We start from the raw sequence: 27,235 nt of genomic DNA on the forward strand, positions 1-27,235 counted from the left end.
GCTTTACGCTGTCAGTGATTGAAGTGTGCATAGATGCTGCCTGGTTAAAAGGGCAAACTTGAATTGTTGCACAGGGACAAGGTGCGATGGAGCCTTCTGCTGAGATTCCTGTCAATTTTCTTGCAAGCAGCTTGCAGATGCCAGGGAGACTATTGAAGAGAGGAAAGTTAAGTGGCAGGTAGAGCCTGCGTGACCTAAATTATTCTTTCCTTCTGTTTTGGGCTGCTTCTTTAGTTCCTTTCTTCTAGCCTTGTAGCACTGGTGTCATGCTAAGGGTTTACCACTGCTTGCTGTGTATAAGAACTGCTTATTGATTCCAAAGTATCACTATAACCCTCAAACACTGTTCACAATCCGCAGGCGATTGCAGCTGTGCAGTCCTGTGCTGTCTGCAGGGAAAGACTACTGTGTGCATGGGTGCAGCCAGCATGGTGGTGCAGGTTGGCTGGGAGGTGTTATTCTCGCTTCTATTCCTTCTGTACAGCACCCAGTTCTGCTTCGCTGGGGACCAGGACCTTGTCTTGAAGCATGGTGTGCGTGGCAGATAGCTGGGTGGAGAGGTGGATGTTTGGGCTGGTGATACAGTAGGGGAGAATATGGGGCATAGAGCTTTCATCTTCCTGTAGATAGAGTATTTTTTATCAGATATGGATTGTACCTTTTGTTCGCTAGCATTCTCTCTGATAGCAATAGATTCCTTTGTAGTGGGCCTAAAGCAGCTAGCCAGAAGAGTGGGAGTTTCAGTTGGTAGAGAATACATTCAAGAGCTCAGTATGACAGATTAATACAAGAATTTACCTTTGTATGTCCACTTCTGCTCTCTGGCATGTGACTTACAGTGTTGTGTACCAGGAATGTCAGCAAGTACTGTAAGAACTGCTGCTGTCTGCTCTCATTCCACATCTTGGGAAGGTTTAATTCTGCTTTGTAACCTGAAGCCCAGGGAACATATTCTTTAAGGCCAATTTGGGAAGCCCCTTTTGTTCAGTGAACTGAGACTTAAAATGGAAGGTGTGGTATCAATCTGTTTTTTTACACTACTTTGAGGTCACATCTTTGGCTCTACGCATGTATTTATGTCCATCCAACTGCAGGACATCAGTTGGTTGTAGAGTCAAAGCAGCAATCTAGAAATGAAAGCCTTACGTCCTAGCAGTTAGTATCATGGCCATTTCTTCACACTACCCCCAAAGCAAATAAACCTGGTTTTGCAGATTGCAGACTTGAATCTTGCACAGCAACTTTGTTTTCTAGAGTGCTGAATGAGACAGCTACTTAAATGCAGACATCTGATTGTAGATAGCTCTTTAAGCCAGCAGGCTGGCATGCAGCAGCAGCAGCTGAAGCTAGCTAATTGCAGATCAGATATGGGAAACAGATAAGAGTAACTAACCAGCTGAACAGCAGCTGTAGTGGTTCCTCCAGTGCTGAGGTTTCTAAATCTAAAGCAGATTATCTTTCTAGGAGGACTGCAGTAGTGCCACTTTAAGCCTTTGAAAGGTTCCAGTAATACTATGGCTTGTAATATATGATCCTCCTGACTGGCCACACAAAACGGTTATTTTTAGTCTTTGAATATGAAAGTCCTGCTGCACTAAAAAACCTCACGCAGAAATTCTGCAAAACTGATGCTGCTTATTAAGGCACAATAAACAGATAAAAGAAAACTATCCTAGTGTAATGAATCTCGTTCCTCAAACCTGAGGCACAGTCCACAGATCCCACTAGCTCAGTGCGTGAAATTTTGAGCTCAAGGATGTAACACCAGACTTTTGTTGCTGATTGTAGCAGGTCATGCAGCTGCACTGGCCATCTTGGAGAGACTGGAGGAAATATATTGCATAGAGGTGCTGAAGCAAGTGCATCCCCCTAAAGATTTAACTGAGTTTGATATATCACTTTGTAAGTAAATCCCTGAAGAGCAAGAAACCAATTGCACTGTTAAAAGCCTTGTATTATAAAACAGAAGGAGTGAGAGAACTGTACCTGCAGAGGTTAATCTTCAGCACAGGAATTTAAATGAACTCATTAAAATCAACTTACAAATTAGCTCATTAAAATGCAGCACCGCAGATCCAGAAGTTGGTTGATCTGGCATGCCACTTCTATGAAGAAGTGACTTAAGAAACAGAGAACAAATTGATAGTATTAAAATTCCCTTTTTCTTTCCAGTCCCATAAAACCTCATCCGGAACTCCCTCTTCCTGAACTCTCTATCAACAGCACTTTTTGTTTAGTGAATTAAGCTTTTTTGATCCTGTGCTACACATGCTGTGTAATATCACTAGTCTCTTGTACCGAAACATATGTCTGTACACACTTGTGCCCTCCAACATGCACAACAACTCTGGAGTTGAGGCCCTGGCACCATGGGTCCCAGCAATGATCATTTTCACTTACTATGTTGATAAAGAGACTCTATCAGCTGCTGGCTATAGTGGGTTTTATTTCCTAGTGGTTAAATTCTAGATAATCACACTACTACCGCCATTAAAGTAATGGTATTGTTTAGGGGGAGGAGAGGAAAAAAGACTCAAACAAGTTCTGATATAATTATGTAGACCTGTTCAGAATATCTTTTATATAAGTACAGATGCCAGTGATTAAAACTGGCCTTACTCTTACAGCTTTTCAGTTAGTTCTTACATATCCCAGAGGCACATAGTAGGCAATGCAGAAAATAAAAATATAAAGAATTTACATTCCAGCTATATATTCTGCATTAATATATATGTGTGTGTACATATATACAGAGAGAGAGAGAAACTCCAAGTACAAAACCAGTTAATTGGTAAATTTTAAGCTAACCTCACTGAACCCCCTATCCACATTAAAAAATGTGTAGGGAAAAGATAATTGAAACATTCCTCAAACTACTTTTCAGCATTCCAGAATCAGAAGAAATTACTCAGACTCTTGTGTCAAACGTTTTAAGGACCAGATGCCTACAGAAGGGACCATCTGAAATGCTGTTCTGCATTTATAGGAATTGGTTTCAGTCTTTAAAAGGGATGGTGACTGGCTGGACAGTATGTTGGCACAGGCGTTACCTGGAGACACTTGCCTAGCCTTTTTTTAGATGCTGTGGCGCTGCAGTAGCTGTGGGGATTTTGAGCTGGCTTGTCTGTCATTCTGGGCTTGTGTCCATATGAAAAGTACCATGCTGACTCACTAATGGAGCCAGCTCCTCAGGTAGGTCCGGGTGCCTGACTCTGCTTCTGCTCATGAAACCTGTCCCTTTGCCGTCGATGGGAAAGGGTGTGTGGGCATGAAAGTCATGTAAACAAAGCAAAGGTGCAAACCTTACTTCTGCTGGGCAGAAAGATAAGTCTTTAACCTTGCAGCAACTCACAATAAAACCACACCTTTCCCCTGGAAGACAAAGCCTGCAAGCCTGTGTAATGTTCTTTCCCTGCCTCTTAATCCTTTTTTTTTTCTTTTGTTACTAGGCAGTAGTCTTGTCTGACCTAAAGATATGAAAAGAAGCTTAGGTGGGAAGAAGAGGCATTGGAGTACACTACTGTAACCAGAAAACGTGTAAACTGGTGCTTTTATGTTGACTTTGCTTGATAAAGAAATGGAAGAGAAGACTAAAAGAACAAGCTTGCTGAATCCAGTTTTCCCTCAAGGATGAGTTAAACTGGAGTAGGTGGAATTATACTCAGGTGAAACTGTCTCAAATCCACGTGGAAACTTGACCTACTATTCAACTACAAATAAATAGTGCTGGGTAATCAATCTGCTTGGTGAGTGATTTGATCAGGTGCTGATTTGGGCTAGGTTGCGGAGGTGCACTGGGAAACCTGAATAACCACAGCTTTCTGAAGGGGACAGTGGGAAAGAATGGTACCTTCCCTGTGTTGCCAAAAAACCCACAAAACAAAAAAATCAGCTGATTGTGAAATCTAGGCATTTCCCTCATGCCGATTTCTTTCCATTCAGTGAAAAGAAGTGGCGTTTGGAAACTTTACTGTAAGCCTTGGGCAAGAACTGAAATCCCTCAATATCATCACTGGCACCGTGAGCAATAATATTTGGAGAATATTACTCATTGTAGTTATTTGAGGCTAAACAGGGAATTGTTAAGTTTCTCTGTGTAGAAAACATCCAGGTTACAGAAGCAATGTTGGCTTGTAGAAGGGCTTATGCGCCCCAAAGTTTATAATTTCCACCCCCCATTTATATTAACTGGTCTAGTAACAAGTACTTTCTTGTCCCACAAACCGTACCTCATTTGATGCTGACAGCTGTTTTTCAAAGCAACACTGAACAATGAGTGGTGTTTTAACTGTAGGAAAATGAGGCTGCTCTAGCCATGTCCTTGTATCTGACGTTATTGAGGTAGTCTTCTTGTGTCATCCCGATTGCTTGCTTTTAAATGAACTTTTATGAATGGCTGTCCATTCTCTGTTTGGTGATTTGGATGTCCAAAACCTAAAGAATTATTCTGATAAAGAGCAAGAGCTTGAAGGGATAGAAAGTGACAGGTGGAAAATGAAATTAGGACAGAAATCTTCATTGCCCTGTACCTTGTCCAAAGGGAGTGTGAAGTCAGAAGAGCATTTGGTACCTGCTTTGTGATCTAGTAAGTGACTTTTTAAGTTGCAAAGCAATGAAGGACTGTGCTCAAAACGTACAATTGCTGTATTTTCATGTTGTGGTCAAGACTCACTGATCACTTTGCAAGACCATTTGAAGCTGCTGTTCTGTCTGCATAAATGGGCATGTTCAGGTGACAGTGATTTCTAAAAGCTTCACCCTATTTGATGTAAGGCCAGCTGGAAGGCCTTGGTTTTCTCCATGTAATTTTGTGAAGCAGCAGGTCTTTCCAATAATTACCTTTGCTTTATTTCCATCAAATATTGCTTGAAACTTTGGCTTAGTAAAACAGAGAACATGCAGCAGCAGCATTGGTCATCTCAGAGCCAGTGATGCAGACCAGATGTGTGTTGTTAGGGACATCTATCTCTTCAAATGCTTTTATACTGCTGGAAAAGGTGCTTTATTTCCATAGCTTAAAAACATGCACCAGGCACAGCTTACCAGACCAGAAGTGCTGTCTGTATTTGAGAGAACAGGGATACTTGGACTTGCTGTTAGGTTTGGATGCTTTTAGTAAAATCTGCAGACGCTACGTGACGTGGATATTGCTGTTCTTGTCCACTGAGTTCACTGAGGAGACCAAAACCAGGGACAATTCATCTTTCTAAACCTCACTGCCTTGATTGATCCAGGCACTCAAGAGGCAGGATATCTTTGCTGTCATAAACCCCAGAAAATCTGTGCTACTTTGTATTAAAAAAAAAAAAAGAGGCATTGAAATTTATGAGAGCAGCTAGGGAAGCAACTGAGAAGTACTGGTCCAGGGAGCCTGCCAGCCAGCACCTCAAGTGACTGAGCTGACTAACAGAGTCCATCAGTTTCCAATGTATATTAGTGCTGCTAGCTCAGCTTTCACAGTCATTTTTAAGGCGATAATTGTCCTAGTAAATCAGCAATACAATTTAACTACTACTGTCTAAACTAGTTTTGTGGTCATCCATTTTCTGAAGTCACCAAATTTTATTATTTACCCACAATACAATTATACCAAAACATACATATATTTAAGAAAAAGAAACACCTTTATAGAAATGTTGATAGTGCTTTGAAATCCTCTGTCACAGCCGGGGCTCTGTTAGACGTTGCTAGAGGTCTCCCCGCTTGAATATTCCGCCGTTGCGCTGGGCAGGACAAACTTCACGTATCTTCCCTTCTCCCAGCCCCTCCTGATTCGGAGAAGTCTTTGCTGGATGCAGGGCAAACTGAAGATGACTTTTGCTAGGATCACAGTACATGGGACGAGCAGCGTGAGGGTGTAGGTGGGAGGCAGGTAGAACTTGTACTGGTTCTCATCGAAGGCCCTTGACCATCCATACGTGAGTGTGTGCAGAGTGCTGATTACCAAGGCAATAAATCCAAGGGTGGACTAAAAGGAAGAGAAACACACCAGTTAGCAGAGGACCTTGTGCCTATAGGCTATTTTCCTATATTTTTTTTACACTATTTTGTAAGTGTACACAGCACAGAGAAAGCAATGAGTATTCCTGCGTTTCTTGGACAGAATAAAACGTGACTGGAAGCCTTTCCTAGGTAGCGTGCCAGACTGCATTTTTCTTTTTCTAATCAGAGGTTAAGTGTGATATTAGAAACTCAGCAGGAGCTTCCCAGAAGATGCTGCCAACTCGGCTGAGAGGTGGGCTCCTGCCTCTGTGCGAAGCAGCAGCCCCCAGCCCCTGCTGAGCACGTAACTGCGGGCAGCTCACCAACGCTCCTCCCGAGCTGCAGGGGCCAGCTCTGCTGCCTGCCGGTCCATGGCTGGTGAGAGGCTGCTGACCGGTGAAGCATCAGCATCGTGGCTCTGGACCAGCAGCTGGCACCGTCAGAAGTCGGTGAAGCTGTAGCTTCGCACAGAACAAAGACACCTTCGGGTAACTGCTGTCATCTACAGGAAAATGAGATTGTGGAGACAGAAGTGCTCTGTTCTGAGGTGAGCAACAGCCCTGAAGGGTTTCCTCCTCTGTCCTAGAGATCTGTGTTGGTTCGTGAGCCAGACCGTCAGGCTTTACGATGGGCTAATTCCTTGAAATGGGGAGTCAAGAGCCCTTCATCCACTCAGGGAGGCAGTAAGAACTCAGGCCCTGTTCTGCAGGCAAGAACTTCCCCCATTTTCAGCTGAGATCACGGCTCCCAAGCACCCACAGACACAACATTTTGCCTGAATATTTCCAGCTCCCTCTGAAGGTTGCTCTCAAGAGGGGTTTTAAGCTGGTCCCCTCACCAGTGGTCTCCAGCCAGCATCAGAGGTGGTGGTTCCCGAGTTTGCCAGCTCCTGCTGCCCGCTGGCACTCAGCAAGAGCCAGGGGCTCACTCCCAAAGGCATCTCAAGTACAAGCCTCTGCTGCTGTATTTTCAAAGAAAAGCACGAGTGTAGCATATTGCTCTGCTGCCCTACTTTGAATGCTCGGTCAAAGCTTGCAATAACAACCAAATTTCAAGATGCCTAGACAGGGAAAATTTTGCTGCTGATGTCCCTAACTTAGGGAAGGAAACCTTTACAAGTCAAAATATCTGGCTTGGTGCAGCTAGTCAAGAGATTAGCAAGAAACACAGTCTTCCTGAAGGTATGCCCAGAGAAGAGGACACAGCAGGGAAATAAGGGACCAGGGCAAGACAGGAGGAAGTCAGTGACATTGTCTCTTGGAAAAAATAATCTCAGCTGGAAAACTACTCAATTCAAAGCATCCCTTCCTATTTTTGATTCCTGGGAAACTATTTAAAAACCCAGACAACTTTAAGAAATGTACCATATTGTTACCAACAAACTAGACCAAGACTCCTCTAACTTTCAGAGCTAATCATTTAGGCAGCTGAGAGGACTGGGCAGGGAAGGGAAGGAGAGCTCTAAAACATGCTACCAGATCTAGGTACTTCACTTTTACAGCACCTATCAGGCAAGTCATGTGGATGTCACCAAGTCCTGCCAAGATTTCACCCGTATGACCCCCTGCCAAGGTAGGGAACTCTTCTCTGTGTTACAGCTGAGCAAGGCTGTGCCACGAGTCAGGAGCAGACCTGTGAAATGAACCTCAGTCCTGCATGCATCCCCGCACCCGTCCTTTCTTCCAGGGACAGCCGTCCTTACCAGAAGTCATGTCCGATTCCTAAACCGAAGTGGTAACAAGCAGCAAACCCGAACAGGGTCAAGATTGGTTTCACTTGGAAAATTAAGGAGTTTGCTGCACTATGCCGTGATCACAGTTGAACCTAACAGCGGGACCTGACCCATAGCTCACCTATTATTTATCGACTCTTGAGCTTCTCTCCAACGGCCAAAAAAATCCCTGGGTGGCAAAAGGTTGGACGTACCAGCTTGAGACTCATTGGGCAGAGCAGAGATGTAAAGCGGGGCAGGGGGAAAAGGGGACAGAGTGAAGTCCAAGGGCAGCAGATACTTTCTGCCCTGGGCGGAGGGTGCTTTCGGAGTCAGCCCCAGCAGGGCTGTATGCATGGCGGAGATGTCGGAGCTGGAGATAATTAGTTTGTTCCTCTACAGTTTCTCTTTCAACTGCTGCTGGTACTGGGAGAGAGTAGGAGTGCAAATTAGTAGGACAAATGGTGACAAACCATCACAGGCGCTCAGTGACCCACCTTTGTGTGCGGACGGCGGGGCACGTGAAACAAAAAAGCTAATTGGCAAAAAACGCGTGGATAAGCCGCCGGTGGCTGGAAACAGCGCTGGCAGCTCCTCAGACAGCAGCAATGGGCTGATCCGCTCGTCAGACAGATGAGGGGCTGTCTGGTGAGAGCAGGGGGTGCCTGGGGGGGGTCCCAATGCTGCTGCTGGCTGAAGGACCTGTGGTCAGCAGGGCCCCATGGCTGCATCCACCAGACAAGCTGTCAGGCGGGTACAGGTTGGTCTGTAAGTGCACAAAAAACAAAAGTTTTGCTGATCGCAGCTTGGCTCGGTATATACAGCTCAATATAATATGTACTCAGTATAGGACAATGCAGAGCCTGCTGAGCACCCTATGGGGGCTGATTTGCCGACGTGCTTAGCCCCTGATATCACACTGAGTTTTGAAGCTGTGCTCTCGTTTATCCTCTCAGTGCAGTTTCTGGCTATGAAACTTTTTTGGTGTTTTTTTTTGTTTTAAACAGTGGCAGGGCTTTCTTTTGCACTGTCACAGCATGGGGAACGTGGGGCCACCATCCATGTAAGGTGGAACAGCCCTCTAAAAGATGGCTGTATGAAGATGGTATCTTCCTCACGCAGGCTTTGCATATATTTTCTGTTCTGTATTAACTCTTATATCTCCCCCATCTCCTTGGTGGTGTTTGCGAGGCTCCCTGTAATGCATCAGCAAAGGCGATTCAGTCACATGTGGCTCATTTAGAAATGTCTGGGCAGCGCGCAAAGCAAATAGCCCCTTCCTGACCTAAATATGTTTCTGACTTCTGCTGCCGTCAGTCCCGTGAAGTCATTAGTTCCATGGAAGCGGCTCTGGCTCACACTTCATTGACAGGAGGGTTAGAAAAGGTCTGATGACACATTCTTTATATCTTGCGATACCTGAGCTAAGAAAGAAACCAGGTCAATTCAACCTTCAAATTCCAGGAGGACTTCTCAGGATGGGAAGGTAAAGGCAATCATACACATTTTTACTTCTCAGCCAATTAGAGTTGATTTGTAAATCACTGGGGAACATTAAAAATGTCTACTATAAGTTGAATTACATAGGAATCACTCCTGTTATCCAGTGTCTAGATTCTGTACATTCAGTTAATCAAAACAGGACATACAGGGGAACTGTGTATCCAACTTAACTATAATTGAAATTTGTATATGTGCAGGAACTACTATAAAAATTAACTGTTTTTTTCCTAAAACCTTAGCAACAATCCAAACAGGATTTTGGGCCCATCAGGCAACAGATATGTATTTTAAGAGTGTGGCAGTATCCCATGACACTAATACAGGTGCACACACTGCTGTTGGAAAATGTCAGAGGTGGGAAGCTCGGGGTAAGGAGGGGACTAAAGTGGCTCCTGAATTTGTAGCAAGCCCCAGTCCTTTCCCAAATGTGGCTTGATACAGCAACTCTCAAACACACCAGCCAGTTCAACTGAGCTGGCAATGAATTGCTGCATTTTTTGGGAGACGTCTGACTGGGGCGGCTGTGCTCTGCATTTTCCCTCTCTTTCACTTTTCCCAGGCGTGGGAAGCCACGATGTCCCTGACGCGCTGTAAAAGGGTCAAGCGCTAGACATCTCGACCATTTGAGAAAGCAGCCTCACGCTTCACCCCTTGTATTTACATTGTGCCGCTGTGCATTAATTCAGGGAGGATCACATTGTGCTACGTGAATGTTAACCTCTGGAGCCTGGGAGCAGTACCTGTACCTGCTCTTAATTTCCTCAAGAAAGCCATTACCAACTTATTGAAGAGCAAATAATTTAAAAGAGTCCTCATTAAAAAAAAACCCCAAAACGGAAGCTAACACGCTAAGAGATCTGTAACCTGCTCTTTTTACATGATATTTCCACAGTAGGACACAAATACCAGCTGAGCCTCTCCTGCATGTGATCAGCTGGGAGCTCGTGTCGCACTGTCACGCTTTATCCCATGCGGACAGAAATAGGTGTATCTTTCCATGAACTAAGCCAGCCAGTTCCCGTGTGGGGCAGCCAAGAGCTATTTTGGAGCCGACCATCACGTATTTGTCTGGCCCCAGCGCTGCCGATATACCCTTAGAAAGATGTGGGAAGGGGTCCCAAAGGGCAGATGCGACAGTTGTGTTACATGGACTGGTAGGAGACGGCAGCAGTGCCTGCTGTGACAACGTATATAGTACATGACATAACGCCAGCACCCTCCAGGAGAGCTGCCAGGCTGCCTGGGGAGCCAAAGGGAAATGCAAGGGGGTTCGAAGCCTCCTTCCAGGCTGCAGGGAGATACTTCCCTTCGTTTGGGATTCCTGGTATGAGATGCCTAAGCCAGGATCAATTTACCCAACATCCCAGCGGCTGCAGCCCTGCCCCGAGACATGGTGGCGAGAACTAATATGCTCCCATTGTCCGATCTGAAAGCGAGGTTTAAAGCTGGGTCTCCCTTCTCCCCGAGGGACAATGTCTTGGGGTCAAGCTCTCCTGGTGAGGCTCTTCTACTCAGTGTAAATAATTACTTACTAGTCCAGCAAAAGAAGAAAAAAGACAAACTGACTTGCTCATTTGGTGATCTTGGGCACTTGCGGGGGAAGCGGGGGAGCAGGCTTCAAACTCCTGCTCTAATGAATATTGAATTATTTATATGCTGCTGAAGAGCTTCAACAGGAGAGGCTGGATGGTAAGATATTCACCTCCACATGCCCGAACCCTGCCCTCCCCCTTGGAAGGGTTAGACGTGTACCAGTGTGATGCATGGGGAGGGTCCGCAGGGGAGATGCAGGGGGATGGGGTCCCACCGGGGCTCACACGTGTTGGGGTGCCCCGTGGGTCACTGCAGCTGGACTTGAAGCCTGGTGCATGCTAAGCAGCGGCGATGTAGCATACACAAGTAACAAGGGGGTTCAGGGCTATGGGATACAGTAATGACATGGTAAGTGGAATTTGGCCTCAAAATCAGCTCTAATGTGCAGGGAATACTTGAAGGTTCATTCCCTGCTGTCCCCGTTAGTTAGCCCTAAGCCTGGCTCCAAGCGCATCCCTGAGAACGCTGCAGCCCCCGAGGTCGGGGTTTGTGAATGTCCCGCATGGTAGACTTGGGTCACTAGGGGAATTTGGCCCTTGGGAGCTTGGACATTGCTGCAAGTGGGAAGAAGGCTCCTAAACCACTGAATGACTTTGGAGAGAGAAAAACTACATTCCTAATTCACTTTTTAGAATCAGACGTCGACTTTTGATTGAAATTATACCCAGTTCTCTGTGCTTCTTGGGCTCTAGCATTACAGACCAGTCTAAGCCTTTTTGAACCTGTCTATTGAATATTTGGGTGCATGCAAGCTCTGCTAAACCTGACCTTGCCCTGCACTGTCCTCCCAGGTGCTTTCCTTTTCAGAAGCTCACTCTCCCTGAAATGCAAGGGCAGATCTGTGTCCCGCAGCCAGCTGTCTCCGTGGCAGCTTTGCCTGCCTTCCACAGCCTGGTGCAAACTCCCCGCATCATTCCCGAGACGTCGTGGATGCTGCAAACTCCCCGCAGCAGCTCCGACGTGTCGTGCATGACTGACACACGACCGGCTCCAAGGGGGATCTTGCCCACAGAAGCGAACAACCCTGCCCTCTCTAAACGACCCCAAGGCTTTCTGCCTTTCTACCTTGTGTGATTTGAGGAGTTTTTTAGCTGCGAACGGCTCTGCTGCTCCTGGGCACCAATTGAGGGGGGAAAGGACTCTGCAGAGGGGTGTCACGCAGGCAAAGCCCAAGCTGTTTTTTTTCTCAGGATCTGTAACTAATGCTGCTAAATGCAGGGTGAGAAAGAATCTCAGCCAAGACGTTAAAGACTCCCTCCTGCAAAGCCTGCCGCTAATCCTCACGTGGATGCCCATGACACATTACATTTTCCCTTCCCCCTGAGACAGCAGGACCCTCCACGGACCAGGTGAGCCCTGCGTGGGAGCAGCACGGCCCCCCGGGACACACCACATCCCACTGCCCAGCCATCGCCGCTCGGTGTCACCTCCCGGGCAGGGGGTCCATGGCTCTGGGGTGCACGGGGAGGTGTGGAGTGGCAGGGTTTGCCCCTGACACCGGTGCGCAGCTTGCAGTTGCCGTGCCGGAGCAGGGATGCGCTGGGACGGCAGGTCAACCTCTGCCCTCCGTGGTCTGCGCGAGGGCCTGACTGACTGCAAAATCACTCTCTGGCATCGGCAAATGTCAACTTTACCTGAATGAAACTGAATTCCCTCCAGTTGAGAGAGTTTGCGATGGATGGAAGTGAAGTGATGGCAAGTAACGACAGCAAGCCCAGGGCAATTATTCCAACAGAGATATAAATCTCCATCCTCCAGACTTCCTCCTCTACCCAGATATTCATCTTCTTCTCCACAGCCTGGCATGACAATGAAGGTTTGTTAAAACGGAGCGCTTAGGAATAGAGGAACTGAATTTTAGCTGTATTTGTTCTGGTTCTGGAAGGAGGTTTCCTGGATGAACACTGGGTCCTAGTCACACCTTCAGCACTATTTGCCTATGTGGGAGGTGTGGAAATGCTCTTTTATCCCACTGCCATTTGGCCAAAGCTAGACCTGATTTGAAGACTGCTGGGAAGAACTGCTGAATGCTCCCAGCTCCCACAGCCCGTAACCACAGCAGCAAGCCCCAAAGTCACATTTGGAAAGATAATTAGAATGAGAAGTCAGTTTAAAGCCATGAAAACAAATACAGATGCTTGCATATGCAGTAGTCTCCTAATAACCTTTGTTTTAAGTGCATTTAGGGGGGAAATTGTTCATGCTAATGGAAGGCAAGATGGGTTTTATGCTGCATGGCAAAGAGGAACATTTAGAACTGTCCTCTTTAGCCCATTAAATGGGTTTAATTTACTAAACAAAGATGTTGCTAGAAAACAGGAGGTAGAGGGGAAATGAACACAGGATGCTTGCCTGAGATTAATGTGCGACTGTGGCAATCGAGAAGGACCTGCTCAAGACTGGAGCTGAGAGGCTGGGGATATTGTCTGATGGTTGCTTTGAACAGGCGCTGCAGCCGAAACCAGCCATCCTGCTCCCCTCTGTGCCTGCGGCCCCTTCCCTCCGCTCTGTTGGGACAAGTGTTTGGAAATGCTCGGGCGAATATCCCAGCGCAGAAAGCAGACTGGTTGCGGGGCGATTCCTTGATCGGGTTCCCCACTCTGCACAAAGTTTGTGCCATCCCGGGAGGGAGCGGGGTGGAACGGCGAGAAGCCAGGGGCCGGAGAAGGGCAGAGTCACGTTTTCCCATGGCACTGCCGAGTTAGAGAGCTGGCTGAATTGCCTGAAGGTAGCAACCTCACACTGGATAAACACTGCCGAGGGTCTCTAAGGCAATAAAGTCCTTTTCCATTTCCTCGTTCTCTTAGGCTATGAGCAGTTCTTCACCATCATTTTGTTAAAACACCTGGAGGCACATTGTGATGAGGACACACCTTCTACAAAACAGCCCCCTCCAAGTTATGACTTGGTTACTCCAGCAGGCACCTACTGTGAACTTCAGTGTGAGCAAACAGGGATCTCCCAAAATCTAGGGACAAAAGTTGAGGGGAACTCCACTCTCTCCACCACTGGATTTCTCCCCTCCTACCACTTTTCTTGCCTCTGCCCTCGTCTCAGACACGGCAGGTGCCAGGCAAGGCTGGTTTCAAAGGCTTGTCTGTGCTTCTGGGGAGCAATGGCACAGGGGAGTTTGATCCTAGCCCTGGCAGTAAATGCACAGGCAACACCCTGCGTTTACGGGTCCTCGGTGCGGAAGGGTGCACGCCTGGTATGTGGAGCACAGCTGCCCCGGGGAGGAAGCGCTCGTATGGATAACAGCTTATTCCCACTGTCCTGCACGTGCTTTGGAAAATGAATGCAAAAGCCAAGATATTAAGCCCGCTACCCAACATCTGGATGTGTGTAGAAGATTACTACAGGTGCTGACCTGAGGAGTAGCCGCATTACCTGCTTGACGGCCGTCTCGATTAACTGGTAGCGGTGGGAGCGGCGCATGGGCAGACAGAGGCTGTACATGGCGTGCAAAGCCGCGCAGAAGAAGCTGAGGAGACCAATCTGCTTTCGGTGCTGGAGCCACTGGTCGAGCCAATCTGGAAAGCGCCTGTATTTGGTGCCATAGTAGAGCTGCGAGCAGGCTGCCAGCACCCCGGGCAGGTAGACGAGAGACAGCATGACGTAGGCCACGCAAGGCAGCGTCGTGTTGACCACCTCGATGGGGATCTTGTACAACTTGTTCTTCTGCTCCCTGATGTAAGGGTGGATGACCTGCCGGATCAGGTTGTAAGTGAAGAAGCAAAGAAAGAGCCCCAGAGCCAAAAAGATGGGGATTTTCCAGGCTGGCAAGAGGTGCAGGGGAATGTTCTCGATCTCACGGGCTGACGACATGCAGCCCATGTCCACAGGGGTGAATCCCATGACTTGAGCAATTTCTGCTACTGTGCGCTTGGCTTCTTGGTTATTTGAGCAAATCAGAACCTGCAACGAACAGAAAGATACACGTAGGGCAGAGAGATCAGGCTGCTGGGAACGAGTGTGTTGGGAGGGATGCTGTGCTAAAGGGAGCCTGCATTATTCCACTGAGCATCATGTTTCCTGGCAGGCTTTCTGACGGGGCTTTACCGTGGCTGCCAAAGACCTCTCTCCTGGACAAGTTTCCTTTCATGTGTGCACCACCAGTTTGGTTGACTGGCTGTATTTAGATAAACAGACAATTAAATAATACTTTTCACTTAGGCAGAGGCTCCAAACACTACGAAGTGTGAAGTAAGTGAGGGTACTTCATTTCCGAGCAAAGAAATGCAGAAGCTATGGGGTGGTCTCTGAATGCCATGGCCAGCACTCAGATGCCTTCTCCTGGAGCCTAAGGCCATTTGCTGATGCTGCCAGACCTCTGCTGCTGAAACAGTTGGGATTTGGCTCTTGTCAGAAGAAAACAATACCTGCTTATTTCCATCCCTGGCACCTGACTGCAGCGTCCACGCAGAAACCACGTTAAAACCCTTGACCACGGTGCAGGCTGGGAAGAGGGAAGCCAAGTACTCGGCGTTGGATTCTTTGTGATGGTTGATCTTGGTGTTGTTACTAACATCCACCAGGATCTTGCCCACCAGCACGTCAGCCAGGTCACAGAGGGTGGAGTAATGTTCCCTGAAAACCGCCACAAAGATGACATCTGTCTTCTTCACTGCCTCAGCCTGGAAGGTGACTTCTGCTGCGGAAGGGAAGAGGCCGGCTTTTCGCTTCGGGTTGCGGCTGCCGACCACCACCTTGAACCCGGAGCACACCAGGCGGATGGCCAACGACCGCGCGAAGTCCCCGCTCCCCAGCACCCCGATGGTGCGGCTGGCCGCAGGCGTGATGCTGGGGTCACCCTCCATGCTCCGATGGCCCAGGAGGGGTTTGGCCATGTCTCCTCTGGACATCCTGGCAGGAAAAACAAGGGGAAATGCAAGTTCATTGTGAAGCTCTCGCAGAGACCCAGACCACAGCAGCGGCCTTGGGGAAAAAATGCCACTTCGGCCACTTGAACAGAAGCACATGTGGTTTTGGTCCCAGTAGCCTAGGACCCATCTGCCAAACCTACCAGCAAGCGTGCAGTTATGTACAAGCACCATTGGAGGGGGACAAAACACCATGCTGGGTTGGAAGGCAAAGAGTCTTAGGAAGGTTTGCCCGGTTTGTGAGATCCAACACCTGCTGGATGCACTCATCCATCCTTTGCTGTTCTTCATGCTGACGTCTCACACTGCAAAGCCAGAGCAATGCTAACAGCGACCAGGACCAGCAACTCTCAGACCCCCATGGAGCTACCAGGCATCTTCTGAAAAGCCCAGGGCCAGGGGTCCATGGGGATCCCCGAGCCTACATCTGGAAAAGCCAGAGGGGTGCTTCTGATTTGCAGGAGCACAATCAAGGCAAGGAGTTTAAGATTAAATGAAAGTGTCCTAAAAGTGGTAAACGAAGACAGTTGCAGCCTTTGCCTGTTCTAATATTTGGGTCTGGCAAGCACTGTTTGCTTCAGCTCTTCAATGAGTAATGAGAACTTACTCGTGACATTTAAAAAATATATTAAAACATGATGGGATTTGCTCATGAAAGATCTTGATGAGCTTTACAAACCTTAATGAATTTTGCCCTGTAACACTCTGCTCTCCGTAACAGATTAGATATTGAGGCCACGGAGAGGTTTTAAGCAGATCAATAAATTCACAGGCAGCACACCAGTCGGCCCGGGAGGTTAGAAGAAACTCAGGCAGGGAACTGCCAGGCTGCTCACCGGCTGTGCTGCCGGTGGCTCAAATCTGCCTCCCGACTTAAGGAATGGCAAATTTACCCTTAAGGAATGGCAGATTCCTTAAGGGCGGATTTTTAAAGGGCCCAGGAGGTGGCGCAGGGAACTTATACACCAGGACATCTGGCTTTTGTATTGGGCACACCGGTGAGATTATAATAAAGACCATAATTAACAAACTCATGATGTACTGGGGACCGAGACAACTTGGTTTTGGCAAAGTACATTCGGCAAAGTACAGTCTTGCCTTATAGCTAGTCAAGTTCTTTCAAAGTGAAGGTGACCAGTCTGATGGGGTGACCTGGTCCCTGGTGCAGGCTGTGTTTTTCATCGGCTTTTGGAAATGTCCTTCACCCAAGGCTTTTCTGGGATTGGCGCAGTAGTGGTACAAAGGGGAAGAGCACTTCTGCATGAATAGTTACCAATGGGAAACAAAGGGTAAGAAGAAAGAAATAGTTTTCATAATGGGAATAGGTTATCAAGGGATTTCCCTGAGGATCTGTGTTGTTCAACGTGCTCATAAGTGGTCTGGGAAAGGGAGTGAATATCGAGAAGATGGAGCTTGTGCATGATGATCATTTAGGACAGTCACTCTGTATTGTGAAGAATCTGCAGAAGGATCTCCTCATTCAAAGTGCCTCAGCACCGAAATTCACTAATGACACATGGCAAGAACTGCCTATGGGCATAAACCCCCCTAACTATGTATGTACACTTTAATGAGCTGTACATTTGTTAAAACCACTCAGAAAAATGATCTGAGGGTCACATTACTCTGAAAATACCAGCTCGGTGGTCCCTGGCAGGCACACATCAAACAGAACCTGAGTTGCTGGGGGAGAAGATCTCTCACACAGCAACCACGATCTCTCAGCCCTGCTCCTCATGGAAAGCCTCCAAAACACCTTCAGCAGATGGACCTTGAAACTGTAATTCACTGTCCTGGATATAAAAAAATCACGGCTTCAGTGACAATACTGTTTCTATGGCAGAGGTCTGCCTGCTCTCCCCATCTCTCCCCAAGCCCATCTTGTCCCAGAGACCAAAGATGCGTGTTCACGTGGAAGACGTGCTCTCAGGAAGAAACAAGTGCCAAAGAAAGGCATGCTGATTTCTCCCCTTTAATAACACCTTTCCTCTGCTGCCCACATATCACGTAGACTTTCTTTCATGCTCTAGGTGAGTAGGAGAGTCCTGTTAAACATGGAATAACTCATACTTCACTCTGAAGGTTTCTGCTTCTGTTCCAGACTTGCAGAAGGGTTTGTGTGCCGCAAGGCTGATTTGGTGATGCTGGCTGTGTCAGCTGGGTTAACCCAGGCTGCTGCCTGTGCGCACACCCCTGCCTTAGGTATATTCCATGTGTGTCACAGTCACTAGGATGTTTCATGCAGGAATTAGTGGGAAAGGTGTACAAAACAACACAGAAAACACTGCTGTATCACTGTATAAATCCACAGATTGAACAGCACACTGCAGTTCTGCTCACTCCACTGCAAAAAAAAGGGAATAAACATAGAAAAGGGCCATAGGGAAAGACAGAGATGTCAAGGACTGTCAGCTTGGAAAAGAAACACATGGGTGAGGAGGTAGGAGGGAACACCCAGGGTTTCTCAAGGTGAAGAGCAACCTCACGAGCGGAGCTCAGGTCAATGAGAATGCTGGAGAGCAACACGGAAACACCAGTCCTCTTTGTCCACAACCAGCTGTGCTGCAAAACCCCTAGTGTAAAGTAAAGCAGCTCTATCTGAAAAGATATTGGTTTTTTTTTTTTCCTGGCCCCTTCTTATCGGGTGCTTTATCAAAAGCTCACTGCTTTACTTCTTAGAAACCTTCTTGCTTCACCTAAATTTATTCATGGCCAGACTATTTGTTCTAGGGCCAATGCTATTGTTCAGCCTAATGAGCTTTCTTTCCCCCCCCCCCCCGCCCCTTTTCCACCACCTGTACGCACAAAATGTTATCCCCAAATAGAGAGTTGCATCTCTGGCTCTCAGCCAAGGGGAGAGAAATCAACATCCAGGGTGACAAAGCGGTTGTTACCCGCAGACTCATTTTATAATCAATCTAAAGCACCTCAGAAGCTCTCTCCGTGCTTCCACAGGGACGTGAATTTTGCTGCAAGCAAATTTTCTTGTAGTGTGTTTTCTCTGTCCCGTAACTGCCACTGAACATGTAGAGAGATGTTAGCAATGTTTGGAGATAAACAGCTTTGCTGTCTCCAGTTATTTTGATTAAAAAGGATGACAACTAAATGGCCTTTGAAGTCAGCAGGATAGTTAAAAAGTAAGAAGCCTCAAAATCTTTTCTGTGGGTTTGGGTGTGATTATTTCAGTCGTGCCCTGACTGTCGGGGCTTTGGAGCAGGACCCGTCGCTGCTGCACAGCCCTCGGTGGGACGGCAGCTCGGTCCCACCGGCCGGCTGCTCTCTGCCACCGCGGTCACGTCGCTGTCGCTGCCACGCACCGAAATCCTCCCGAGGAACGAGGAGAAAATCCCTCTTGCAGCGTAAACGCATTTTGCCGAGACAAACGCTGTGGTCCCTGCCTAACAGATGCCTGGAAATGGAGTGTCTGATTAGGTAACAGTTTTTTTCACTTCTGTATCTCTGCGGAGCACGCAGACCACCCTCCCCTCCCCTCGTCCCTGACTTACCATGTCCGCGCTGCTTTTTCTGCACCTATGGACAACGTGTTCCCTGCTTAAAACTCTCCTTCCCAAAACTAATTCTTCACGGCAAGGTCAACCCATCCAAACCCAAGTCAGTGCAAAGCACCATGGCCAGGATGCTGCGGAGTCACCCAGAGGCAGAGGAGGCCAAGAGTGAGTACCACAGCATTCGGACACATCTTTAGTGTGCTGCAGCCTTAGATAAACCTTATTTATTGATCTTCCCTATCAAGGAAACTGCACCCCTGCTGAGTTATGACACGTGCAATTCAAGGAGATCGGTTTCTTACCAAGGAAGCTACAAGATGATTTAAAGCACAGCCCGGTGGAAGTAAACTACCTTCAATCCTAACCAGGAAGCAGCTCCCTAATTAAAATACCTAATACAATGTAAAGCTGCCCTTCAGCTAGACTATTAATGACACCCTTATATCACTGCGTGGGGATGCTATGTCCAGCTCTAGCACGCTTGTTCCTCTGTGCAGTTCACCACTGTATTGCAATTACTGCTATTATTTGCAGGACAATAGCAGCGATGGGCAATGAGCAAGACGGGGAACTCCGCTCTGCCAGGCACCCTACCAAAACTGGCTGGAAGGGCACTCCTGCCCCAAAGAATGGGATCAGACAGACAAAAACTGGGTGAAATGAAGCAGTCAAATCTCTGTTGCCGAGGCAGAGGGAGAGAGGGGCTCTCACAGAAGAAAAACACGGATAATTCGATGTATTTTGCACCTGAGGCTTGGCAGAGGCTGTTAGCTTAGGCTCAGTGCCAGGCAAACAAGGTTTTTCTGCCTCTCCGCCCACACTGAGCGGCCTCGCTCAGGTTTTGCAGCAGGACTGCCGTTCTGGATGGAGCTGGGCTGCAGGAGCCCACTCAGGTGTCTCTGAGCTCACAGCAGAGTCAACCTGCCAAGCAGATCAGCCCCCACCATTAATGGGGAGCCGGCTCAGTCGTTATCCTCTTTCGACAGACGTGGGGGACTGAGATACTAATGATAACGGGACTCCAGCAAGTTTGCCTGGGAAGACCCAGATATCCTTGACCACGTCTTTAACAACGAGACCATCTTTTCAGGCCCCTTTCAATTCCTCTGGTACAGGAGGATAGCCTAGCTGGTTCCCGTAACTTGCAGTCTGGAGGTGTTTGAGTTGCAAACCCTGAAGAAGGATGGACCTGTGGTGGCAAGGCACAAACTCCACTTCAGTTCTGGCCAAAAAAATCAAGACCTGTTTCACTACCTTGGTATTCAGATTTATCAGATAAAAGACAACTTAGTTTTACAGTAACTCTAATAAAAAAAGTAATGTCTTAAACATATTGCTGAGTCAAACTGTGCCGAAGAACAGGGCAGCAATCTCATAAGAAGCTTCAAGTAATGGTCCTGTCCAGTGCAACCGAACTGGTTCCTGTTTGCATAAAAGCTCATCTCTCAGCTCAGCCTCACATACAGAGTCCGAGCCAGCAGTCCCTTGGCTAAAACAACTGCTTTTGTGTCTTGTCCTGAGGTCAGGTTTTGTTTAGACTGACCACAACTGAGTCTCACGTAGTTGTGGATTCAACACCGTGCAGGTCATCACAGAGCATGCTCTGTGCTTCGGCGTCTGCGCTGGGTGTTATTAGAGATAAAGCACATGATTATTATCTACATCCCCTAATGAGCATTTGGGTTGAAAGACCAGCAAGCCCCAGGAGGAATCAACTGATGTACCAGAGCCCTTGGTCAAGTCACCGCAGAGGAATGTCCCACTTTCTGCACTGGGACGGTCCCTTTGGATTCTGCCAGCTCCACGGAGCACGGTCCCACAAACACACACCCCGGAGGGACAGGGGTGATCTCTGCCCCCAGGGGCCTTTCAATCTACATGGAGGGACCTTTGAACCATGAAGCTGAAGCTCTACAGCTTCTGTTTGCAGAGCCCCAGCCGTGCCTGCTGGCATCTCCTGCTGCATTAACCCTCGAGAAGCCCCAGAGAGGAGCATTCAGCACCTGAAGTCTCCATTCAGGTCTTGCTGTGAGCAGAAATACTCACTTTTTGGCTACAGCCATTTTGCTTCCAGGGAAAATAAAACATTTAAGTCTCTTTCCCACACCCGGAGCATCCCTCCGAGGAGCACAGCGAAGCCAGTACCATGTACCTGCTGGGACTGAACAGATTTAATTAAGAAAAGGGCTTATCCAAAGCTGCTTTAACCCTGGCTCTGGTCCACATTTCAGACCTTTCGGTCCTGCCCTGGCTGACTGGAAATAACCCCTCTGCTCTGCAGGCGAGGGAAGGAGGGGGCAAAACCAGGCTTGCTGTCCCTTTCCCTCTTTCTCCTTCCAAAGCAGAGTTAACTCTCCAACGGCGCAAACCAGGAATTGGCAAAGGGAATAAATCACCTTCGGTATTACTTCAGCCAGAAAAGCCGTGTTGCAAACCTACCTGGGACGCCAGCCAGGCCATCAGAATGAGGAAACGCCAGGAGCCGGGCTCCCCCCCGCCACCGTCCTTCGGCCCCTTCGTCCGTGTCCACGGGGCACACGGGGCAGGGAGCGCTGATGGGGAACGGGGGGCTCTTCACCCTGCGCCTGTACTGACGGGCTGGGGAGGTGGGACAGGGACCTGCCCTGGGGGAGATGGTCCTACCCCCAGCAGGCACCCCTGGGTGCTGAGGCTGACCCCTGCAACATGGTGGGCACAGACCTGCTGTGGGCTCCCGGGGTTGCTGTGACCCCAAACCTGCTGTGGGACCTGCGGGGCTGCTTGACCCCAAACCTGCCGCGGGGTCTTGGGGTTGCTGTGACCCCAAACCTGCCGTGGGCTCCTGGGGTTGCTCTGACCCCAGACTTGCCACGGACTCCTGGGGTTGCTGCATGTCCCCCTGCCATCGCTCTCCACCCCACTGCACTTTGCATTCACAAGTCCTCGTCCCTCCCCCTGCCCCAGGGCAGGTGTTTATTTGATTATCTCATTTATCAGGCGTTTATCTGTTAAAACCGCTTCCATAAGCTCCTGCAGAGCCCAGCTTTCTCCCCTCTCTCTCTCGATCCAATTAACCTCACCGCTTCCTCTTTTACCCCCGAAGGACACGGCAAATGATTTGCCCTCTCCTTCTCTGCAGACACATTCTGCATTTTGAGAACAGGTTTCACATCTCCCTTCAGTTTTTCCTGCACGAATGAAACCCAACTTTCCTCAGAGCTGTTATTTGCTGAGAGTCCGACCACTCAGCCTCTCTTCCTTGCTCTCATTTTTCTTGGAGGACACACACAACTGCATTTTCCAATCGAGCCCCTAAAAGGCACCGGCCAGAGCAGAGACACCGCTTCCCCAATGTGCCACTTCTCCTTCCACACCCCAGCAGCCTGTTTGCTTTTGCACAACTGCGTGACACTGTTGACTCATGGACCATGGTGCCCATCACCCCATCCTCTGGTTCCCCACGGCTGCTGCCTGGCTGGTCACTCACCCGGTGTTCACACGGTCAGTTGGTCCTACCACACAGGGCACAACACGTGCCCTGTTTTTTTTAGACCAGCTTTCCAATTTGTCACAATCTTCAATAATTAGTCTCTCCTCTAAAATGTTTCCAGTCCCTCCCAGCTCAGTGTCACCTACAAATTCAGTACGTGCTTCCCTACTCCATCACCCGCTAATGAAAACATGGGCTGACAGGCACTGACCCTCCCCACTCCCTACACCCTCTGGTTTAAACATTGATAAATATTGAGGATGTTGTTTTTGGAAGCCAGCGGTGAAGCCAAAGGCATGTCCCTGACCACGAGATGTTCTTCACCATGACCAAAATTCCAAAACATCTTTCAAAACAGGGGAAAGCAGAGGAGAGCGAGCTACCGGAATTTCTCACCGGGGCAAAATAGTCTCTTTTTCCCACACAAGCTCAGACATTTTGGCTACAGTTTTCCTATAGAAATACGTCAGCCGGTGGTCACTTTGCAGGGACAATTTCCCTTCCCAAGGTTAAATGGGCAACGTTAATGCTGAGGAGTAAAATCACCCGCCTATGATATGGAACTGGAAAATGAACTTTTGGCCTGTTCTTTTCATCAAAACTATGTACTTTTAAGCACAGTTACCAACAGGTTCTGCCATAGATAGCCCCAAACTCTCCTCTCCCAAATCTGTCTCCAAAGGCAAGTGGCCCCCCTTTGCAGTACCACTTCTCTGCAGCAAAGTCCTTGTCTGAAGAGCTTCCTCTGCTCTTCTGCAAAAAGATTTTCCTGCCTGTGCCTGCTGTGTCGATAGAGAAATGAAAGAGGCTTGAGAAGGACCTGCCCTGTAATAAAACTTCATAAAATGGGAATCTGAAACTCTGGGAAGCCCAGAGGTTTCATTGTGAGACCACGGAGAGCACAGACCTGAAGCAAGACGGGGTTTTGCTAGAACAGTGCGGATGCTGACATAGCACACAGGACTTTATCTGGCTGATGTGACTCTGAGTAAGAAGGTTATTTTCCCTTCTTATCATCTCACAGTTCTTAAGTGACATAAAGGGGTGGTTTACAACAACTCCAGGTGCCATACTTAAGTCTTATGTGGCTTCTCTTGGGGTCTTAATTCTCTTGCTGCTCTTACCAAGTTAATGACTATTTCACAGTGACTCAGCCATCTCTGAGCCCTCCCCTCCCCGAAGTGCAGGGAGAGCAGGGAAGCAGCCAAAAGCCCAGATGGTGGAAGCTTCTCAGGTAGATCTAATAATGCCCTGTGGCCAGACATGATGGGAGGAGGTGCTCCTGCCTGAACTGAGATGGGGAAAATCTCTTCCGCTCTTCTCCGGGCAGCGCGTGCCATTCTGCTGGGAGCTCGAGGGCTTCGGAGATGGTGAGACCTGACTTCAGCAGTCACCACAGGGAGCTGGCAGGCTCCGACTGTTTAAAACCTCTTTATTTCGTTCCAGGAAAGATGCAGAGGAATTGCACTGCGTGCGCATGAAAATATTTGGATTGGCTATTCCTGTGCTGCAGTGCCTGTTAGAAGGGTCTCCAAGATCAGCACTCCCTCGCCTTTCTGATTTTGCCTCTCTCCTGGTGACTCAGAGGATGCACAGGACCACATGGGGGGAGAAGATGGCCCGGGAGGCAGTGTGGGGTGGAGGGAAGACACAACCGATGGCATGGGCTCCTGCTGATCTCTGGCTTTCCTCCCTGGGAGCACAGGCATGGCACACAGCGCACAGAGGTAGCTCTGAGCCAGCCCTGAATAAGCACAGCAGCGAAAACGGGGTGCTCTGCCCAGGAAAGGCAACAAAGCTCACGCAGGGCCACGTTCTGCCTCTTCTGCCTTTCCCAGCAGCTCCTGGGAAGCTACTGGGAGAGATGGGGCAAATGCGACCGGCTGACCAGGTGGTCCTGTTCGGTGATCCAGATGGGTGGGAGATGGGTGGCAGAGAGATCCTTTCCACTGAAAGTCAGTCAACTTACTGCCCTGAGATGCTGGGACCCACAGCACTCTGCCTTCCCCTTCCCACCCCTCGTTGTTTGCCTGTGTCTGGCAGAAACGTGCCTTTGGTCCGACGTGCCGGAGAGCAGAGCCAGCTCGCTTCACCTTTTCCCCGGCACTGGCAGGGGTCTTGCTGGTCAGCCCGGGGAGGTGAATTCATCTGGTCCCTTCTCTTGAGGGACACTGAGCTACTAACGTCTTGCTCTATGTGTGCCGTTCTGGCCATCTATTTTACATTTCTCTTTATTTTTCTTCATTCCTTCAAGCAGGTGATGAGACCAACCAGAAAGGAGGAAGAAGAAGGAGCGTTACTGACCTGGGAGGAGCTGGAGGAGAAGCAAGAGAAGGCAGCAAGTGGCTTCACCAGGAAAAGACCATGGAAGGACGATGACTTCACGCTGCCTTGTTAATATAGCACTTGTTTTGCCTAAGCACACTATATTCCTGGGGGCATTAATGCGTTTTTTAAAGCCAGTTCTACTGGAGCACTGCCTCCCACACGCACCTTTGGCAAGGACACCCTCACAGTGAGAAGTTGATTTATTTTTTGATTAAGTACCTGAAGCAATGCACGTTCGTATCTGTTAGTGCTTGCACATGGTCAGTAGTTGGTATCAGCATACTTTAGTGGTGGACACGTTATCTACAGACACTGATTCTTGAAGCCTACGGTCCGTGGGGAGCTCTTAGGACAATTTTCCAAAGACTACAGTGGTGTAGGCATATGAACTAAATGGAAATGCATATGCAAGTGTTATCACAATCAAGGCTTTAGAGAGACCCACTGAAAATCTGAGAACCTGGAAAAAGGATGGGAGTAATTTCTGTCTCAGTTCCTTAAACCCTGGACAAAATTTTCGAAATGTTCAAATGATTTAGGCCCGGAAGTGCCTAAGGGCTTTTGGAAATGGGATGCAAGCTCCCATGCCACCGACGTGCTTTCAAAATGTTTTATGCTTTCAGTTGAGCTGCATTTCACTTAAACTTAGATGAAGATGGGCAGCTGCTTAAGCCACTGTAGGGCTGCAGGGAAAACTGCCCTATGAAGAAGCAGTAACTTAAAATTTGGAAAGAATTAGCATTTGCCTCCATCGTGGGTTTAACAAAAGCTAATTCTAGTCAGTGATGGCAAACTTAGAGATAACAAATCGGTGGGTTTTAATTCTTGGTATGTGATATCTCTTACCACAGCTGCCAGTGCCTTTCCCACCTCTTGATAGAGCCGGCCTGGCTGGCCTACTCCTTCCACCATCGGAAAAAACGTGTTTCCCCTGAATCTAAACCTGCTTCTATTTATGGGTGTGATGTTACAAGGCCACAGTCAAAGCATAGTTCCTAACAATAAAAAGCAAAACAAACCGAAAATAAAAAGCAAAGCAAACAAAAAAAATTATTATGCTTTCAAAAAGCATGTTTTCCTGGGGTTTGGTGTGTTTTTTTTAAACAAGGACTTGTTGAGTCATCAGTGTGTTCTTCTTCACAATTACGGAGGAAATCAAATATGCGCAGTGACCATGGGATCTTGTATTACTGTACATTTGTTTCATAGCAAATGTGATTTTAAAAGAGGAGAAAACTTAAGCTTGATGCAGTATTTAAATCTTGTTAGTCCTCCATCTCCTCAGCCCACAGGAGTATTGATGCTGTAGGCGATGGCCTTCCTCTCCCGCTGTCTCTCAGTTTTGGTTTCTTGCCACAGGAGGCAATTTTCCCTGTGTTAGTTTTATTTAGACTATAGCGAGGGAAATGATTTGGGGTCTTCAGTACCCGTCTATCCCCCACTCGGCACAGGGGCTGCGGGCATTACAAACACAAATGCTCCCTGTTGTTCAGCAAAGGGGCCGTCGCAGCCCCGCGCACCCCCCGGGCAGACGTTACACCCTGGGCAGGGTCACAGGACAGGGACGGTCCCACCCCAGGTCACATCACCTGCGGGATGGTCCTACCACAAAGTCACCTCTCCAATTCCTTCACAGCTTTCCTCCTCTGTTACTCGGACACAGATGAGATGCTGAAGTCCCCCCCATAGAGCATCCAACCCTGGTATCTTTTATAAGCCCCTACGTTGGTACAGAAACCACACGGCCGCTCCCCGCTCGCCCCTGAGGGACCGTGGGCCCTACCCAAGATTTTCCCCAAGATTTTCTATATCTCGGTGCTGATTCTCCCCGCCTGGAAGAAGCCACTCATCTCCTCAAAGCATTTGGCGAGCTGAGAATGAAGAAGTGAACCCGCTCTCCGAGGGACACAACCCGACTTGTGCACCCGCCGACACCTCACACCCCACCGCGCTCAAGAGGACCGCACCGCCAGTCCGCGTGGAACAGCCCAAACCGCCCCGTTTCAGCCCGGTTTGTGCCCGGTGCCAGGGAGTTTCCCGAACCCGCAGGGACGTGTCCGGCAGCCGCGGGAAAGCGCTTCCAGCGGACACCCCTCCTCGCAGCCCCGGGGACGAGCATCCCGCCGGCCTCTCCCTAGGGATCACCCGGATTTGGGACACACCGGCCCCTCTCGGAAATTTCTGGCCGGGACCTGGCCCCGGCCCCAAACCCAACACTCGCCCCGAGGCGGCCACGGCCGAGACCGCCGCGGGGGCCGCT

At 48.6% G+C, this 27,235-nt stretch overlaps 1 protein-coding gene across 8 annotated transcripts in view; it reads right to left on the reverse strand.

The window, feature by feature from the left end:
- Positions 1 to 32: 32 nt before the first annotated feature.
- Positions 33 to 27,235, reverse strand: part of STEAP3 (STEAP family member 3, metalloreductase) — a 27,464-nt gene continuing 261 nt past the window's right edge. The window contains exons 1-6 of one of the 8 annotated variants that reach the window (XR_774846.1): positions 21,618 to 21,688; positions 15,169 to 15,652; positions 14,177 to 14,704; positions 12,424 to 12,588; positions 5,624 to 5,968; positions 33 to 620 (exon numbers count right to left, since the gene is read on the reverse strand). Coding sequence is in view for 2 of the 8 variants with exons in the window: in XM_010575120.1 (XP_010573422.1) it covers positions 5,678 to 5,968; positions 12,424 to 12,588; positions 14,177 to 14,704; positions 15,169 to 15,651 (1,467 nt within the window). In the remaining 6 variants the exon portion in view is untranslated. Of the gene's footprint in view, positions 621 to 5,507; positions 5,969 to 6,305; positions 6,485 to 7,163; positions 8,120 to 12,423; positions 12,589 to 14,176; positions 14,705 to 15,168; positions 15,653 to 18,986; positions 19,048 to 21,617; positions 21,689 to 27,235 lie in introns of those variants that run through there. The other 7 variants (XR_774847.1, XR_774845.1, XR_774849.1 and 4 more) reach the window with 7 other exon arrangements.

This window comes from Haliaeetus leucocephalus, unplaced genomic scaffold (assembly GCF_000737465.1).
Source record: "Haliaeetus leucocephalus isolate CR32 unplaced genomic scaffold, Haliaeetus_leucocephalus-4.0 Scaffold451, whole genome shotgun sequence".
Taxonomy (NCBI): domain Eukaryota; kingdom Metazoa; phylum Chordata; class Aves; order Accipitriformes; family Accipitridae; genus Haliaeetus; species Haliaeetus leucocephalus.